At 51.4% G+C, this 17,791-nt stretch overlaps 6 protein-coding genes across 6 annotated transcripts; 3 read left to right on the forward strand and 3 right to left on the reverse strand.

The window, feature by feature from the left end:
• Positions 1-480: 480 nt before the first annotated feature.
• On the forward strand, positions 481-1,628 carry K460DRAFT_372000 (uncharacterized protein). Its single transcript, XM_040934466.1, has one exon. It carries the CDS (start codon positions 542-544, stop codon positions 1,571-1,573), a length of 1,032 nt encoding a protein of 343 aa, XP_040782590.1. The 5' UTR covers positions 481-541; the 3' UTR covers positions 1,574-1,628.
• A 450-nt stretch (positions 1,629-2,078) lies between these two features.
• On the reverse strand, positions 2,079-3,857 carry K460DRAFT_360393 (uncharacterized protein; the record flags this gene model as incomplete). Its single annotated transcript, XM_040932261.1, has 1 exon — positions 2,079-3,857. One exon carries the CDS (start codon positions 3,855-3,857, stop codon positions 2,079-2,081), a length of 1,779 nt encoding a protein of 592 aa, XP_040782591.1.
• Positions 3,858-5,492: 1,635 nt separating this feature from the next.
• K460DRAFT_297407 (ARM repeat-containing protein) lies at positions 5,493-9,077 on the forward strand (the record flags this gene model as incomplete). The annotated part of the gene is made up of 1 exon (XM_040929706.1): positions 5,493-9,077. One exon carries the CDS (start codon positions 5,493-5,495, stop codon positions 9,075-9,077), a length of 3,585 nt encoding a protein of 1,194 aa, XP_040782592.1.
• A 1,172-nt stretch (positions 9,078-10,249) lies between these two features.
• Positions 10,250-11,225, reverse strand: K460DRAFT_241833 (uncharacterized protein; the record flags this gene model as incomplete). Its single annotated transcript, XM_040927320.1, has 2 exons — positions 10,250-11,007; positions 11,084-11,225. Coding segments are annotated over 2 exons (900 nt in total), but the record flags the coding sequence as incomplete, so codon positions are not given.
• Positions 11,226-13,098: 1,873 nt separating this feature from the next.
• Positions 13,099-13,622, forward strand: K460DRAFT_399646 (uncharacterized protein; the record flags this gene model as incomplete). The annotated part of the gene is made up of 2 exons (XM_040936246.1): positions 13,099-13,341; positions 13,425-13,622. The coding sequence occupies 2 exons, from the start codon at positions 13,099-13,101 to the stop codon at positions 13,620-13,622; spliced, it is 441 nt and encodes a 146-aa protein (XP_040782594.1).
• A 209-nt stretch (positions 13,623-13,831) lies between these two features.
• Positions 13,832-17,270, reverse strand: K460DRAFT_360397 (valyl-tRNA synthetase-like protein; the record flags this gene model as incomplete). The annotated part of the gene is made up of 4 exons (XM_040932262.1): positions 13,832-14,575; positions 14,626-16,394; positions 16,448-16,780; positions 16,835-17,270. The coding sequence occupies 4 exons, from the start codon at positions 17,268-17,270 to the stop codon at positions 13,832-13,834; spliced, it is 3,282 nt and encodes a 1,093-aa protein (XP_040782595.1).
• Positions 17,271-17,791: the final 521 nt, after the last annotated feature.

Raw genomic sequence — 17,791 nt, forward strand, 5'->3', positions numbered from 1 at the left:
AAATCTGACTGAAGCACTCCCCCACATCACGCAGCAATCAAGAACTAAACGTCTCTGGATAGACCAATTGTGCATCGACCAGGCAGATGATACTGAAAAAGCTGTGCAAGTAGGCCTCATGTCCGAAATCTACAAAAAGGCGACGCGTGTCATCGTTTGGCTGGGTCCAGAGGATGAGAGTAGTCGCTTGTGTAAGCAGTGGCTCGAGGGCATCGAAAAACTAGTACCAACAATGAAGAGTGCGAACAAGATCACGATCGGAAGCCCCGAATATCGACCGAGTTGGCGATTCTTGATGTTGCAAGATACGTTCAGTAGTCCTAGCACCGCTCCGGTTTGGGCATCTGCTATTGGGGGATTTTGGGGGCGCAGGTGGTTTCGTCGGGGATGGATCGTGCAAGAGTTTCTCCTTGCGAGAGAGGTCATTTGCTTGACAGGTGATGTGTGTTTCAGCCTGCAAGACCTTGCTGACTTGTTTACTGTGCCAGGGGATGATGCGTTATCGGAGGCTACCGAAGGGTCGTTGAGCTATAGAATACTGATGCAGCTCAAGACTGATTCGTCCACGGATACACCTCAGCCGCTGAGATTCCTGCGCCTTATGGTGAACGTAGCGCAGGAGTTCGCGACACAAGAGCTAGGTGATCGGTTGTACGGGTTTCTAGGTCTTATCGACGGTCTAGACTTTGTGCCGGACTACAAGACGACGGTGAAGGAGAACTTCACACGATTTGCGGCGACCATTGCTAGACAGTACGGATCTGTGGACTTCCTGTCCCTTTGGTCTGCTAACCTGGACGATATGCTAAAAGACACTCCTAAAGAACTTTTAGGTCTACCATCTTGGGTGCCATCCTTCTCCGCAATACCTCTGGCCGCACCCTTCCGTCTCGCAGTCGGTGCTATTCGATCAGTGACTACTAGAACCAGATGGAACACAGCAGCGGGTCGACGTCATATCTATGACATGGCATTCGACGCAGCCCACACTGGCCGCCTACAAGTACGCGGTCAGATCATTGACCATATCGACACTATCAGCTCCGCGCGCATCGCACGATTCTGGGATACCGACGAAGAATACCTCACCAGTATTGTTACACAGATCAAATCAGACCTCTCCGGATTCGAAGACTGGACACAAGTCGAACTCATCAATTTCCTCAACACTGTATCATATAACGGTGAAGCACCCCGTGAGTCCGCAGAACAGATTCTCGGCCTTGCACCAGGGGGCTTTCCCGATGAATACAAACATCTCCACAAACACGCGGAAGCTCTAGCAATCAGCCTGAACATGGGCAGAGGCAGGCGGTTCATGAGAACGGAGAAGGGGAGGGCTGGACTTGCGCCATTCATTGGCAGTGTGGCGAGGGGTGGGAATGAGGAGGGGAGTGTGATCGTAATCCTGCATGGGTGTATCGTCCCTATTGTTTTGCGAAAGGTTGATGAGAGCGAGCAAATGGAAGATAATGAGTGGAAGGTAGTGGGAGATTGCTACGTCGAGGGGATTATGTTTGGAGAGGCTGTGAACTGGGAGGAGGGGGCTGCGAGGACCTTTGTGCTCGTTTGAGGATAAGTGGGTACTTAAACCCTATTACAATTAATAATACCGAAGCCAGAGCCCTAATATGATGCTGTCGTAAGTCATTATCTGTTCTACGTCTTAATCCTCCTATCCTTCGCTGCTCGTGTGTTTTCACTGAGACCTAAACTCACTCATACCCCACCTCAGGATGTACTCTGAATACATAAATATGTTTCCTGTCTTGATACGCCATCCACGCGTTCCGTTGTGACATCGTTTTCAATCTCTTTGGCTTTCTTCTCGCCTATTCCATAGCCACCAATTGACTCCAATCCACCTCAGTATCTCCTTCGGCTAATTTATCTTTGTAAGTCTTGCTATAAGAATAGAAGAGCTCTAAGACTGTTCAAACCCCACGTATTGGATATCCATGTGTAACGAGTATACCGTTGGGCGGTTGTCGAGGACACGGCCTCTTATGGCGTATCATTGGGCCCATCTCTTGCTATCATCTTCCGGAACCAAAATTCACACCCTGAAAATTGGGTGGTCAGCAAAAAGCATCAATATCTTCCCACGCCATATATTCTCCGCACTCAGGACATGTACACTGTCCCCGCCCCCGTGTGTTGAGACTCGTCTCGATCCACGACTGGAGGCATTGAAAGCACGTAGAAGTTTCGTGCCAGCAGCTCGATGTGATGTGGCGACTAGCAAATTCAGGAATTGACTTGGTTGATTTACACATGAGGCATGTACGTTCTAGAGTCGGGGTGTTCTTTCGTGCTGGTGTGGTACGGGGGCTTCCTGGTATGTCGATCATAGAGCGCTGCTGTGGGGCTATACTAGTCGGCGACGGTATAACAATGCTACTTCGGTGTGAGTATCCAGAGGTAGGGCGACTATGCGCAACGTTTTGTACTGACAGCCGCGATGACGCATTGTTTCTGGTGGGTGACAGTGACGACGTCCGGCTGCCTCGGCGGTTGTCTAGAGAAGATGCTGGACTTGGTGGGCCGTCAGCCGTCCACGGGGCGAATGGCAATGGTAGAGGCGCCTCGAAGAGCGGGTGCTCCACATGAAGTGGAGAGTGCGTTGGTGTAGGGATGAGATCGATGCCTGACATATGTGTTTTTGGAGTATTTGGCGCCTGGCTGACTTCGTTCTCGTACCAATGTAGATTCTCTTCTGTGAGATTCATGTGACGTAGGTCGTGCATCTTTGTTTCAAATTCCGGTGGTTCCTGACTTGGTGCAGACGATCTTCTCCTAGCAAATTTCATGAAGGTGTTTGGTATCGTGGACCATCTTTTCTTTGCCTTCTTCTCGGGTTTGTTCTTGTTTTCACTCAAGTCAAATCCATTCAATGCGGCGCGGACAGGCGACGATGGAGAAGGTGGTCCAACCTCACCATCATCAAACTGCTCGTATAACGCGTCGTTTTCCATCTGCTCTCCAGGGACAGTTTTTGGTGCACTACCTGATGCCGTCGGCCGTGAGAAATTCGGGTAGCTGTTATCACGCAATCCTCTCGAGGACGCAATCTTGTTGTGAGAGCGAGGCCGCTCATGAGGATACGAAGCGAAAGACGTAGGTCGGGGGCGCAGCTCGTTGGGCATTGGACTTCCGAGTGAAGCGAAGCTCTGAGGCTGGAACGATACAGGTCGTTCGCCGCGAGCACCCGCTCTGTACTGTGTCGGTGGAGTAGCCCATGTCTGAGGGTGAACAAAGTGGGGGCTAGATCCTATGCTACTCGTGGAAGAGAAGCTGCGATTCCCTGTATTAGGACTGTTCGGTTGTAGTGATACAGGTCGCGGGCGTTGCACATTCGGGCTTGCTGTAGCTGGCGATGCGGTCCATTCTGGGCACAGCAGATGTTGTGAATTGTATGATATTGGGCGCGGACAATCGATTGGGTCTGGGCGCCTTTTGACGAAAGACGTGTCGATCTTGGTCTTCGCCTCAAGGGATATCGAAGCTTCCGAGTTGTAGGAGATCGGTCGGTCTGGTTTCGTCCATCGCTCCAACAGCTCCGCGTCGTCTTCTTCTTCTTCTGTCCTGGCTTCGTGAACAGAGTCAACCTTCTGCTCATGTCCCGTCTCTTCTTTTTCTGATTCCATATCAGAGACCTCCAAATGCTCGTACATCGGCCGCTCTAGCCATCTTGTAGTTACTGACTTCTCTCGCTGTAATCCTTTCAACTTCTCTTCATCATCAGCAATCAACCCTAACATGCGCTGCGCTTTCGCAGTATCCCTCTTGATCGGCTTGGGATGCCGCAGCAATGGATGAACATCATCTTGGATGCGACTCTGCGCCACTGCCGCCATCTCGAAAATGTTTAGCAGAGTCGAGAGTGTCCGATGGTAACAAAAACAATAACAATAACGACAGTGAGGAGGAAATCAACAGTGCACAAGCTAAACAATAAAGTGGGACGTAGCGGGATTGACCCCTCACAACGATGTGGGACGGCATGCCCTCTACATATCTATCAGCACAAAATGCAATACGAAGATGCCGCGACCCTCACGCAGCCCCGGCCGTGTAACCTCACCGCAGCTCGCAGCTACCGCGTAGCACAAACCGAGCTTCCGCATCACATCTCCGTTTCAACACCCTTGCGCAAATGCGAACAGTATCGTTAGCTCGCCTCGCACAGAACGCGCCTTTCCATCATTCGTCAAATAACCCCGTTCGGCTTCGTATTACGAGGCTTGTCATCATCGTAATCGGAAAGTTGAAGGTCGTGGGTGCGCCCCGCAGCGTGAGACGCTATTTTTGGTCGGAGAGCCGGGTTCCTTAGCATAGCGCAGCCGAATGGCGCAACGCTTGGAGCGGTGATGCCTGGAAGAGTACTTAAGTTACGAGAGTTGGGATCCGCCTGGGAGCGTGTTCCGATGTCTAATGATGATGATGAAGCATCGTTGCTGGTATAGTAGGAATATCATGCGACTTCACGAGCTGCGGATTCGACGAACAGGATATAACACCAAGCCTGCCATGCTAGGGAGAGAGGTGAAGATCGTCACGCCGAGTATAATAGTGATCGTCATTACCTCGGGGCTCAGACAGAAAATAAGAATCACTCCACTCCTTGGGGACATGTAGCTGATAATGAGCATCGCGGTTGCTTCGAATTGCTTCCAGATTTGGAACATGTCCGAGACGTGATCCATTGCCATTTTGGTGGCCAAGGGCGAGACGTCAAGATCAGTTCAAGCTTGACATAGGACTCTGATTTGTCGAGATTTGTCGAGATTTGTCAAGAATTGTCAAGAATTGTCGAGTAACTTCAGAGGTATACCACTAACTAGCTACCTAACGCGTGTGGTTACCAACGAACTGCCAGGTTGTAAAGGTGGCAGGGCAAGACTTCAATGGAACTGCAGAAGACGAGGCTGGAGCGCTTTGTGTTAGGTATCGCGCCGAAATTGAGCCCTGGTTTCGCTAGGTGCACGATGCTGCGGTCGATTTGAGACATTGTAGTTCCTGTACAACAATTCGGTGAGATTATTGTCGCATCGCCGGGTGCGTAAAGATCCAGAATGGATCACCCATCTCTAGGAAAAGTGACATAAGGGCCCAACCATGTGACTTTACCTTTTTACCAACTTGTACTATAGCTAAAGAGTGAACACATAGAGTACTGCAAACATTTGGAAACTGTCTGGAGGACCAGTCGTAGGTGGTCGATAAGAACCCAGGGAATGGCAGGGCCAATCACCAACTGTTGCGGCAGCTGGTCGGGTTGGTGGCAAATGACTTTTATTTGTTGTTAGTCAATACTGACATCGTTGAGGGCTATAGCAACAGAGTAGAAGATGCGATGCTGGCTTAGTAAGGATCGCGCTAGTGACCTGCGCCAAGCATCTCTATACCTCGATTTGAACTTTCGAGCTCCAAGGTCGCCATCCCCTCGATCATCCCACATCAACGCCAACCGTCGAAAGACCTGCAGCAAAATGGCCGGACCGCGCGCAGGAAAGAAATCCAAGGTCAACGGCTCTGCCGACGGGGACTCATCAAGCAAGCAGTCCCTCAACGAGGCCTTCGATAAGGACCTCTACGGCAATAATGGCGTGGACAAATATTCGGGTTACGACACGTCCATCGCTGTCCAAGACCAGGGTGACGATATGGAAGATGTCCAGCTGAATGGGCGGAGCCTTGTCGGACAATACACAGCCTCGAAAGAAATACTGAACGAGTTCGCGCACGGCGACACTGAGGAGGCGGATATCCTCGACAGCCGCGAGAAACAGGCGCAGATCGCCTCGCGCGAGACCGACTACCAACGGCGGCGATTCGATCGAGCGCTTTCTCCGACACGAGCAGACCCCTTCGCCAAGGATGGTGAGGATGCTGGCATGTCGTACAAGGATGTCATGAAGGAGCGCGAGTTCGAACGTGAGGAGGCTCGTATACAGAGACTGATTGAAGATAAGGAGAAGTCAGGTGGAAGTGAAGTGCTGGACCACAAGCCCACACTGAAGGATGATGCGCCTGCCGTCACTGGCGACAAGACCCCACCCATGGAGAAGAAGCGCAAGAGGCGACGATGGGACGAGGGCGCCAGTGAAGCGCCAGCGATCAAGGAGGACGAGGTCAAAGAAGAGCCAGAGGTCAAGAAGCGATCGCGATGGTCACCAGCCCCAGAGGAAGAGAAGGCCCCTGAGCCAGCTGCGCCGGCACGGTCGCGCTGGGACACAACAGCTGTAGCACCCTCGAGTGCCACAACGCCCGCTCCTACTGCCAATGGTGCTCGTGCAGCGATGCCAACTTTCGCATTCGGTACCGACGTCTCGAACCGCAACGCTCCCCTATCCGACGAACAGCTCGACATGATGCTCCCCGGTGAAGCAGAAGGCTACAAGATCTTAGAGGCACCTCCCGGCTACGAGCCAGTCCGGCGGCCGGTGGGCATGCCTGCGCTTCCTACAGGATATCAAGGCTTCTTGATCCCGGAAGCAGACAACAGCTTGGCTGCAATGGGCAAGCAGCTGCCGACGGAGATTCCTGGTGTTGGTGACCTGCAGTTCTTCAAGAATGAGGACATGAAGTACTTCGGCAAGCTCACCGATGGTGCGGATGAGACCGACATGACTGTTGAAGAGCTCAAGGAGCGCAAGATTATGCGCCTCCTCTTGAAAGTCAAGAATGGAACGCCACCAATGCGAAAAACCGCGCTGCGACAGCTTACGGACAACGCTCGCCAGTTTGGTGCTGGAGCCCTCTTCAACCAGATTCTTCCCTTACTAATGGAGCGCACTCTGGAAGACCAGGAGCGACATTTGCTCGTCAAGGTCATCGATCGTGTTCTATACAAGCTCGATGACCTTGTTCGCCCCTACGTACACAAGATCTTGGTAGTCATTGAACCGCTTCTTATCGACCAGGACTACTACGCCCGTGTGGAAGGTCGAGAGATCATCTCCAACCTGGCAAAGGCTGCCGGTCTTGCACACATGATCAGTACGATGCGTCCTGACCTGGATCATCAAGATGAATACGTCCGGAACACAACCGCGAGAGCTTTCGCAGTTGTCGCATCCGCTCTTGGCATTCCCGCTCTCCTTCCTTTCCTCCGAGCCGTGTGTCGATCCAAGAAATCATGGCACGCCCGTCACACTGGTGTAAAAATTGTTCAGCAGATCCCTATCCTGATGGGTTGCGCTATCCTACCGCACTTGAAGGGATTGGTTGAATGCATTGGGGAGAACCTGAACGACGAACAACCAAAGGTCCGCATGGTCACAGCACTTGCGCTCGCTGCCCTTGCTGAAGCTGCAAGCCCGTACGGTATCGAATCGTTCGATGACATTCTCAACCCGCTATGGACCGGAGCTCGACGCCAGCGCGGTAAAGCCCTTGCATCTTTCCTGAAGGCTGTCGGTTATGTGATTCCCCTCATGGACGAGGAATACTCCAATTACTATACTAGTCAGATCATGGAGATTGTCATCCGAGAGTTTCAGTCCCCTGATGAGGAGATGAAGAAGGTCGTGCTGAAGGTCGTGTCACAATGCTCAAATACTGCAGGTGTCACTCCAGTCTACCTCAAGGACAACGTTCTACCAGAGTTCTTCAAACATTTCTGGGTGCGACGTATGGCCCTCGACAAGCGCAACTACCGACAGGTAGTTGATACCACCGTAGATCTTGCACAGAAAGCTGGCGTAGCTGAAATCGTTGGCCGGATCGTTAACAACATGAAGGACGAAAACGAGGCATACCGCAAGATGACGGTCGAGACTGTTGACAAGGTCATCAGTACACTTGGCGCTCATGACGTTGACCAACGCTTGGAAGAGCAGCTCATCGACGGTGTACTCGTTGCTTTCCAAGATCAGACAGTCGAAGATCCCATTGTCATCGATGGCTTTGCTACCGTTGTTAACGCACTTGGTGAGCGTACCAAGACCTATCTTCCGCAGATAGTCGCCACAGTTCTCGCTCGACTGAACAACAAGTCCGCCACCGTTCGACAGCAAGCAGCGGATTTGATCTCCCGAATCACTTTTGTTATGCAAAAGTGTGATGAAGATCCACAGCTGATCAAGCTCGCCCAGGCACTGTACGAATACCTTGGTGAGGAGTACCCTGAAGTCCTCGGGTCCATCTTGGGTGCCCTTCGTGCTATTGTTACAGTTGTCGGTCTCCATGCTATGCAACCGCCCATCAAGGATCTGCTACCCCGACTGACACCTATTCTTCGCAATCGACATGAGAAGGTACAAGAGAACACGATTGATCTTGTTGGCCGAATCGCAGATCGGGGTGCAAATTATGTCAATCCTCGAGAATGGATGCGAATCTGCTTCGAACTCCTGGACATGCTCAAGGCTCATAAGAAAGGTATTCGACGTGCTGCCAACAATACCTTCGGCTACATCGCAAAAGCTATCGGCCCTCAGGATGTGTTGGCAACTCTTTTGGGCAATCTTCGCGTACAAGAGCGTCAGTCTCGTGTCTGTACTGCTGTTGCCATCGGTATCGTGGCCGAAACTTGCGCACCTTTCACCGTGCTTCCCGCTCTGATGAACGAGTACCGAGTGCCAGAGCTCAACGTTCAAAATGGTGTGCTCAAGTCGCTATCCTTCATGTTTGAGTATATTGGCGAAATGGCGAAGGATTACGTATACGCCATCACACCTTTGCTAGAAGATGCCCTCATCGACCGAGACCAGGTTCATCGGCAAACTGCTGCAGCGGTCGTAAAACACGTTGCTCTTGGCTGTGTCGGTCTTGACTGCGAAGACGCGATGATTCACCTGCTTAACCTGTTGTGGCCGAACTTGTTCGAAACCAGTCCTCACGTTATCGACCGAATCATCGAGGCTATCGAGGGTATTCGAAATGCAGTCGGCACTCCACTAGTCATGAACTACGTCTGGGCCGGCCTATTCCACCCTGCTCGCAAAGTTCGACAGCCGTACTGGCGTATTTACAATGATGCGTATGTGCAGAATGCTGACGCTATGGTTCCGGCCTACCCGACGTTCGAAGAGGAGGAAGTCAGGAGACATGAGTTGGACATTTTCATTTGAACGTAAGATTCCCACTACCTTCCTTGAGTCTTACCCCCGGGCTGCCAACCTGGGGTTGCATTGCTTTCTTCTGTATCTGCATCTTGAGGAGGAAGGGTTGATCGAGCTTTGTCAGGCCGAAGGGCCTTGCATACGGGATCTGGTTTGCTTATCATGTATATCACAGTCTGGCGCATAGGTCGGAGTTTGAAGCGCTGCTCTGCGTGCTAAGTCAGGGTTCAGCGAGTAGCTCAGTGAGCTGGAGAGGAGCATTTACAGTTAGGACCATTTGTGGTAACAAAAGATACTCTGTCATCTTTTTACGCGCTGATCACCTCTAGGCCTACGTGAAGTCATCCTGTCTTGTCTTTGATCATTGTTCTAAGGTAAGTTTTCGCTCGTGTTCTTCCTGTGTGCTGAACGTCGAAAGAATATTGCTTGTGTCACGGTAGGTTTTGTTCGCAGCCGTATCCACTCACACCTTCCAGGACCCGGTAAGTGTATGAATCTCCAGTCTTCTCCGGTAATCATCTGCACCGTCGTTGTTACTTCGTCGTAACTGCTGATCGAATTGATCGAATATCGCTCGAGCGTAATCACGTTTAAAGATGAGGGGCTAAAACGCCCCTCGAATTTCAAGTAATTTTGTGAATGACGAGGTTTCGAGCGAAACGTGGTCACTAACAGCAGGAGTCTTACTATTGAAGCTAAGTATTACTTCATAGCATCTATGCCATTGTCAAATGGATCCACTTCAAGATCCATTTCATGCATGACACTAGCAACTTCTCAGCTCGCCGTTACCGCACCCGAGATGAGCCAAGCATTTGCAGAGACTATCAACCAGTCAAGTTGTTATGAAATGAGACGAAATCATGGCTCGGAAACCTACCTTTGGCCAAAGGCACGAATTTCCGGCATCAAAACAAACCCTGCCTGGCAACCCTATAATGCCTCGTGGAGACATTCGAAACACCGTACTCGATCGACTTGTCGTAGTAACCAGATCGGCCATCGATGTCTTGATCTCAGCATCGTGATCATGACAATTTTAGACTCCACAACGCCTCGTAAAAAAATTCCAATCCCACGGTTGGCCTGAAACCACCTTATCGTTGAACAACTCTTGTTTGGAATCAAATAGTTCGTGTGCAGGGAAGTCCCATCCCCGAGGTACTTCACTCCACCTTCTTCAGTCTTTTCTCTTCAGCGACCATCTTTGCCCTGAGTCCCTTCAAGAACTCCAACTGTTCAGCAGGTCCCCATTGCAGCACCTTGAACCCACCGGCCTCTAAGTCTTTCTCCCGCATATGGAAAGCCTGCTCATCAAATACCAAGACATCGAGTCCCTTGCACGGATTATTCCTATCAAGTCCCAATAGCCAATTCTCAGCGTCGTTCCAGATATTCTTCACTGCTGCCTTCGGAGTCTCACTACTACTGACATGCGCAAAGCTCAGCCGCTCTAGGTATCGTGCCTCAGCCAGGAGGTGAAACATAGTCCTTGCAGACCGAGAAGCATAGGTTTCGGAGCGGAGAGAGCGCAAGAAGCGCCGGTGGTTGCCGATGCGGAGCAAGAAATCGCATATTACTTGGGTACTTGGGAAGTAGAATGATTGACCGTATACAAGCGGTGCGGCTTCCGCGTGGATTTGTTTGCAGGTTTGCAGCATGGCCAACAGGAAGCGGGCGTGGTATGTGGGGGACCAGATTGAGCGTGCGCTGCTTTGCTTGATGACGATGGGAATACTTGGCTCTTCATGCTTCAGCGTGAGCCTTAGGATTTTGGTGCGGATGTGGAGCGGCAAAGCGAGGATTCTGAATGGCACATCCTGGCGCAGGAGGATGGCTACGTGGGTTGCGTACGGGCCGGACCGTAAAACCGTAGATTTGACAAGGCGGAAGGGCATGTCTGATCGGAGTTTCATAAGGTGGACCCAGTCGAAAGTACCTTGTTCGAGCTGTTTCGTGTCAGTATCTGCATCTACTCGGCTTCCCTTCTCTGCTTTCTCTGCATTCTAAAAGACAGCTTACCATAGCAGCTCCATCGCCCGCCAATATCGTAGCGTCCACTACCACTCCCGCATCTTTCTCCAACTTCGTCTTCAACTGCTTCGTTACTCCGCCAAAAGTATCAGCTGCATTGCCTTTGCGTGCTCGAACAGCCTTAGGCTTGTTAGACGGGGCACGCTGCTTCTTCGGGGAATCTTTGATGGTCTGGATGTCATCGCAGTCTTCTTCTTGGACGTGGATGGAGCCGGCGCGGCCGAAGAGGGGGTTGGCGACATTTGCTATATTCTGAACGATCTTATTGTCGTCGGTGCTCACTGGCTTGACTTTGGCTTTAACTTGGGACTTGACTTTGGCCTTGGCTTTTGGCTTGATTGGGGCCTTGCCTTTGGGCTCGGGTTTGACAATCGCGTCTTCCTTCGTGACTTGCACCTCCGTCCCACTAGGAGGGATGGTCTCGGGCTCCTTTTCGGACTTGATATGGATAACGAGTTTGCTAGTGTCACTCATTTTGTCCTTCAAGGTTTGCTTGAAATTTGACGTGTTTGTTGTAATAGATGTCCAGGCACGGAGGCTGGAAGAGAAGATATATGTGTACACGAATGTGAAAGTGATGAGAGGAGTGTCAGTTTGACCTATATGGGATGTTGGTTAACTCAAGGTAAGAAAGAAGCTAAGGTGAGGTGAGATGACAGGAAGTGGAGACAATGCAACTAAAAGAAATGTATGTTATGAGGAAGTTAGATCGTGAGATGGTGCTGCTGGGTGCTAGTACTCGTAAGACATGCATCTGGTCCTCTCACTTACCGTTGCTTGATATCTATTTACCAGTTGCATACTACACCTTTTCATCTTCACGTAAATTTGTAATAAATGATATATACTATGCCTTGAATCCCTCTAGGCCACCTCAACCGCTATCAAACTCTTACATCTCCCAGGCCTCTCTACCGATACTAGGCAGAGAAAGGCTACGTCTATTCTGCGATAGAAATCTTCGATTATGAGGTTGAGAGGCGCGAAATTCTTCTAAGGTATTATTCGTGCTTGGCTTGTCGACATGTGAGTGAGCCACCACACCTTGTTAACCATATTTCGACTCTTTCAAGGTCGTCGGTATCCACTGAATCAATGCTTGGCTTGAAGTGATTTGAGAGTCCTTCATTAGCCGTTGAATTGCTGTTAAGTTGACCTTGGATCAGTGTCTCGACTCGAGGTCGATAAGAAGGATACGCACACATGTTTTCGACGGCATTATATTTACATGGGCAAGATAAAGAATCGCCTAATTTTGGTATTTCAAATCGGAGCTCTCTCTGGAAACTCTCGTGAGGGTATCTAGATGTGTTGGGAAACACTAGCCAAGGGCCACAAGGGAAGTAGTGCTAAAGCTATTAGTATCGAAGCGTGCAAAACGAGGAAAGCGAAAGTTTCGGCCCTTTGACTATAGCTAGCTAACTAGCAAACGACGCTACCGGTACTGCTTGTGCGGTCATCAGGGCAGACATCGGGTGGTCGACGGAGCAACGCATAGTAGTAAGCGCGGATGGACGGCACCTCGCCAAACCTTAATCTCCTCGATACACAAGATGGGAGAAGTGTGACTCAGGCAGTCAGGCAGCGAATACCCAAAGAAAAGTCTAGAACGCCAGCTCAGCTGACTTCGTGTACCGCGCGCGCGCCGCGTCGAGTAGCCTTCTCATTCGTCCAGGCGCGGGCGGCCTTGCATACCCCCCACTCTACATGAGAGCAAAAGAAGCGAATAGCACCCTTATCGTGAACGAAAAGCCCTGTTGAGTAGCGTGAGAAGACCAGGTTAGACGAAGACAAAGACAATAAGCTAAAAGCGAAGGAGAGGGGGCAGCATATATAAACACCTTCTGGAGACCCCCGCCTCAATCCAAGGTCCCAACTATTCAGCCCTCGGTCTTGAAAGAAATACAAATCTCCTCCAACCCCATCTCTCTGCTACGGAATTGTACTCCCGCAATCTTTCTCTCCCTCCCTCTATTCAATACCCATCACCCTCAAAATGTCCAAATCAGACGTCTCCCTCCCCACCGCGCCCGCGCCAGACGCACCCACCGCAATCTACAAAGCGTCCTGCCACTGCGGCGCCTTTGCCTACACCATCACACAAGCCCCTCCCCTGAACGACCCCAGCGCCCAAGTCATGGATTGCAACTGCAGCATCTGCTCGCGCAATGGCTATCTATTCATCTACACGTCTAACGATCGCGTCGAGTTTACAAAGGGCGGGATTGAGCAGTTCAAGGTGCGTAAAGTGTCGTGTGGATACACATGAGCGTTTCATAAGCTGTGGAATGTTCAACTAACGTTTGTTCTTTGGGGTGGTAGACGTATTCGTTTGCTAGTAAGAAGATGGCGCATTACTTCTGCGGCACGTGTGGTGCAAGTTGCATGGCTCGATCGGTTGATCCAAGTTTCTTTCCTGGGATGACATGTGTTAATGTGCGCATGTTGGAGGGTGTTGATCTGAAGACGTTGAATCTCAAGTTTGCGGATGGCGCGAGTTTTGATCCTACGAGCGCGTGAGGGAGGATCAGATATTGGGCTCCGGAGTGTCAATGGGAAATAGGGAAGGCCGATGTGAACCTAACGAAAAAGGTTTCTGCTTTCCTAGTCGTATCTAATACAAAGCTCGAAGATGAGTCCTGAAAGCCGTAATATTCACCTTCCATGCTGCCTATTTGGCTTCATTCTCGAGAACGCGGACACTGCTCGCTCTCCCACAGTCTTCTCACTCACTCCAGTTTCAACCTCTGAAACTGCTCAATACTTGCCTGCCAATTCCTCGCTTCCAGCTCCGCAGCCTTCAGCTTCTCCCTCTCCTGGTCCTTGACCACATCACTGACCTTCTCCTCCCACTCTTTATCCATGACCTTCTTCTGCCTTGTGATGGTGTCGTTGGCCTTGACAAGTCTGTCTTGCGCCTTCGTGATCTCCTTCTCAATCTCTATACGGCCCTTCACGTCGAGGTAGGCAGTGGCCGCAGAACCAACGGTGTACACAGCGCAGCCTGTTGGCGCGGGGTCGGAGGGCGAGAGGATCTTGATGTCGGAGACGGTCTTTCCGGCAAGGGATCGGATGGAGGGAAGGGAAGTTGGTGTGGAGAGAGTAGTGTGGGTCGTATCATCAAGGGCCTGGATGAAGGTGGTTGCGTTTTCCTTGATGGAGTACTCGGCTGTGAGGGACCGGAGACCCTTCGCGCTGTCGACGAGCAGCTCGTACTCGGCATCGGCAGCCTCGTCATCAAACTCTTGGATATATTGCGGGAATGCTGCGACGGTGATGGAAGGTGTCTTGTCACCTTCCCTACGCGGCAGTCGTTGCCAGAGTTCCTCGGTCAAGAACGGCATGAACGGATGGATCAGGGTCAAACCACCCTCAATAGCCGTGTAGAGGGTCTGCTTGGCGCTCTCCTTCTCTTCTGCGCTGCCTTCGTCGAAGATCGCCTTACTGTTCTCGATGTAAGTGTCGCAAAGAAACTAAGATCAGTTAGCAACGCCTAGTCTATGATAACCTCAATACCACTCACTTCGTAGAAGTATTTGTAAGCGACCTGCGTGGCGAGAGAGAACTCGCGTGCTTCCAAATGGTGGTTAATCTTCTTGGCGGAGGTTGTAAGCTTGTGGAGAATCCATCGCTCGGGTAGAGACTCCTTTCCTGACTTCGCGATCTTGGCACGAGGTGTGAAGTCTCCTAGCCGACCAAGCACATATTTTGTGGCTTGATAGATCTTGTTGCAGAACTTCCTGTAACCGTGAATGACATTGACATCAAACGAGATGTCGCCGCCACCAGTTGTGTAACCAATAAGGGCCATGCGTAGAGCGTCGGCACCGCATTCGGGTATGCCCTGCGGGAAAGCTGTGTTTTGGTACTTCTCGGCCGTCTTTAGCTCCTTGGGATCAAGGTTGCCCGCTCGCAGCTGATCGTGGAGCTTTTGCAGAGTGATGCCGTCCATAATGTCAACAGGGTCAACAACGTTGCCGAGCGACTTTGACATCTTCCTGCCTTCAGAGTCGCGAATAAGCGAATGGCAGTAAACCTCCTTGAAGGGAACCTTTCCAGTGAGGTGAAGCGACAGCATGATCATCCTAGCGACCCAGAAGAATAGAATGTCCCAGCCAGTCTCCAAAACAGAAGTGGGGAAAAGATTCTTGAAGTCCGCAGTCTCGTTGGGCCATCCAAGCGTACTGAAAGGCCACAGTCCAGAGGAGAACCATGTGTCCAGAACATCCTCGTCTCGCTCCAAGGAGAACTTCTTGCCAGGAAACTGCTTCTCTGCCTTCTTCTGTGCTTCTTCTTCTGTGCGACCAGTGATCCAGAGCTCATTTTCACTTCGGTCACCCTCCTCGCCCTCGATATTGACAAAGTAGGCAGGGATCTGATGACCCCACCACAGTTGTCGGGACAGACACCAGTCTTGGATGTTGTTCATCCAGTGCATGTAGACCTTCTCGGAAGTCGCCGGCCGAATCTTGATAGAGCCATTCTCGACGGCCTCAATTGCAGGCTTAGCCAACCCCTCCATTCTCATCCACCACTGAGGCTTCATGATGGGCTCGATGACGTCGCTCGACCTTGAGCATATGGGAACCTTCATTGGGTTGTCTTCCTTCTTGACAAACAGACCCGCCTTCTCCAGCGCCTCAACAACAGTATATCTGACATCGAAACGCTTCTGACCTTGGAACTCGCCAGTGTTCTTGTTCAAAGTACCATTATCGTTCAGGATATTGATGAAAGCAAGTTGGTGCTTCTTGCCTAGGTTGAAATCGTTCGCGTCGTGCGCCGGAGTCAACTTGACAGCTCCAGTACCGAATTCAGGATCGACGTACTCGTCCGCGACGATGGGTAGTAGGCGATCGACGAAAGGATGTTTGGCCTTCTTTCCAACCAAGTGCTTGTAACGCTCGTCGTTGGGGTGAACGGCGATGCCCGAGTCACCCAGCATGGTCTCTGGACGCGTAGTGGCGACTTCAATGAACTGGTCAGTGCCATCGATAGGATACTTGAAGTGCGTGAGGACACCAAATTCGACCTTCCGCTCATATCCAGGCACAGAGAGAAGCGTCCTGCCTGTAAGCTCTTTGTTGTCAACCTCGAGAGTGGATAGAGCCGTGTTGAGCTGTGTGCACCAGTTGACGAGACGATTCGACCGGTAGATCAGACCGTCTTCATGCATCTTAACGAAGCTCTCAGTCACGGCTTGGGAAAGATTCGCGTCCATGGTAAATGCCTCTCGGGTCCAGTCGAATGAACCACCCATGCGCTTCAAGGTGTTCGTAAGATGCTGGTGGTCTAGGTATGATAGTCAGCTAGAAGACTCTTCACTTGACCGAATCTTGACCTACACTCTGTCTTCCAGTCCATGGTCCGCTCGATGAAGGCTTTCCGGCCAAGGTCGTACCTCGTTTTCTTCTCTCGTCTCCAGAGCATCTTCTCGACTACGCTCTGTGTAGCAATACCAGCATGGTCACAACCAGGCAGGTATAGTGTAGTGAAGCCTCTCATGCGATGCCACCTTATCATGACATCCTGCAGTGATGTGGCTAGGGCGTGTCCGCAGTGTAGCTTGCCTGTGACATTTGGGGGTGGAATGGGGATTACGAAGTTTCCGGCTTCTTTGACGTCTCCGTTCGGCTGGAGCTCAGGCTTGAAGAAGCCTTCCTTCTCCCACCAGTCAGCTAGCCAAAGTTAGCATGCGCCAGGGCCACCAGCCTTCCGCGAGAAACACTTACACCAGGCTGATTCAACAACCTTGGGAACGTATGCCTTGGTGTGTGGGCCGTCTAAGCTCTGGAGGCGCTTCTTCTCTCCCTTGGGTGTCTCTTCGACATAGTCGGGTAGTTGCTGCTCATCTTTGCCCTTCTTCTTCTTCTCCTTCGTAGCAGCACCCTCTTTGGCTCCTCCAGGCGCGGCTTGAGCAGCCTTCTTCGCTTTGAATTTTGCGTCCTTTTCTGCCTTTTTGCGCTCCTTCTCAAGCTCTTTGGCCGACTTCTCCTTCTGTTCTACGCCTTTCTCGTTCTCACGACCAGGCGCAGACTGACCGGTACCGTCGGCATTGGCAGCCTCGAGTATGTCCTTCTTGCTGTCCTCGCTCAGGGCCGGCGGGGGAGCGGTATTAGGCGTCGTCTTCTCGCCGGTGACGTTGTGCGAGGAGGCATTGAGCGCCATGGTTGCGGTGGAATAGTGGGATGTGAGCACGCGCTCAGCGGGGGAGGAGGCGTGAGTCTGTGGTCGCAATTGTGCCGTGTATACTACAGGCCGTGGGGAGCGAAGGATACGGTGTTGTAAGAGGTAGTGTAGGGGTCGTCTGCAAAGGGCAGCGCGCAATGCAGGCGCGGGGCAGGGCATATGTAGGTAAAAAAAAGTGCTATGACTGGAGCGGAGCTTAGCTTGTCAAATGCGCAGCACTTCACCCCACAATCTGTGCGTCCGAGCGTCTCCAGAACTATGACTATCACCGCGCATCATCGGATACCGCCTATTGACTCAACTGGAGTGACTCTTTCAAGTCAGCTCTGCATAATGGAGATACAACAAGGGAATGCCTGCTTGCCACGCCGTCGTAATCAAAAGCAATTCACCCTATTCGATAGGAGGTCCCCGCAATAGCATCGGACATACCCGTCCAGCCCAAGTCGACGATATATTTGCAAACCAGGTAGATCCGAGGCAGCACTGGGTGCGATGTT

This window comes from Cucurbitaria berberidis, assembly GCF_010015615.1.
Source record: "Cucurbitaria berberidis CBS 394.84 unplaced genomic scaffold K460scaffold_8, whole genome shotgun sequence".
NCBI classification, from domain to species: Eukaryota; Fungi; Ascomycota; class Dothideomycetes; order Pleosporales; family Cucurbitariaceae; genus Cucurbitaria; species Cucurbitaria berberidis.

What these genes read in the sequence shown, in the direction of transcription:
- K460DRAFT_372000 (XM_040934466.1), top strand. Translation starts at nt 542, where the DNA reads ATGCAGCTCAAGACTGATTCGTCCACGGATACACCTCAGCCGCTGAGA.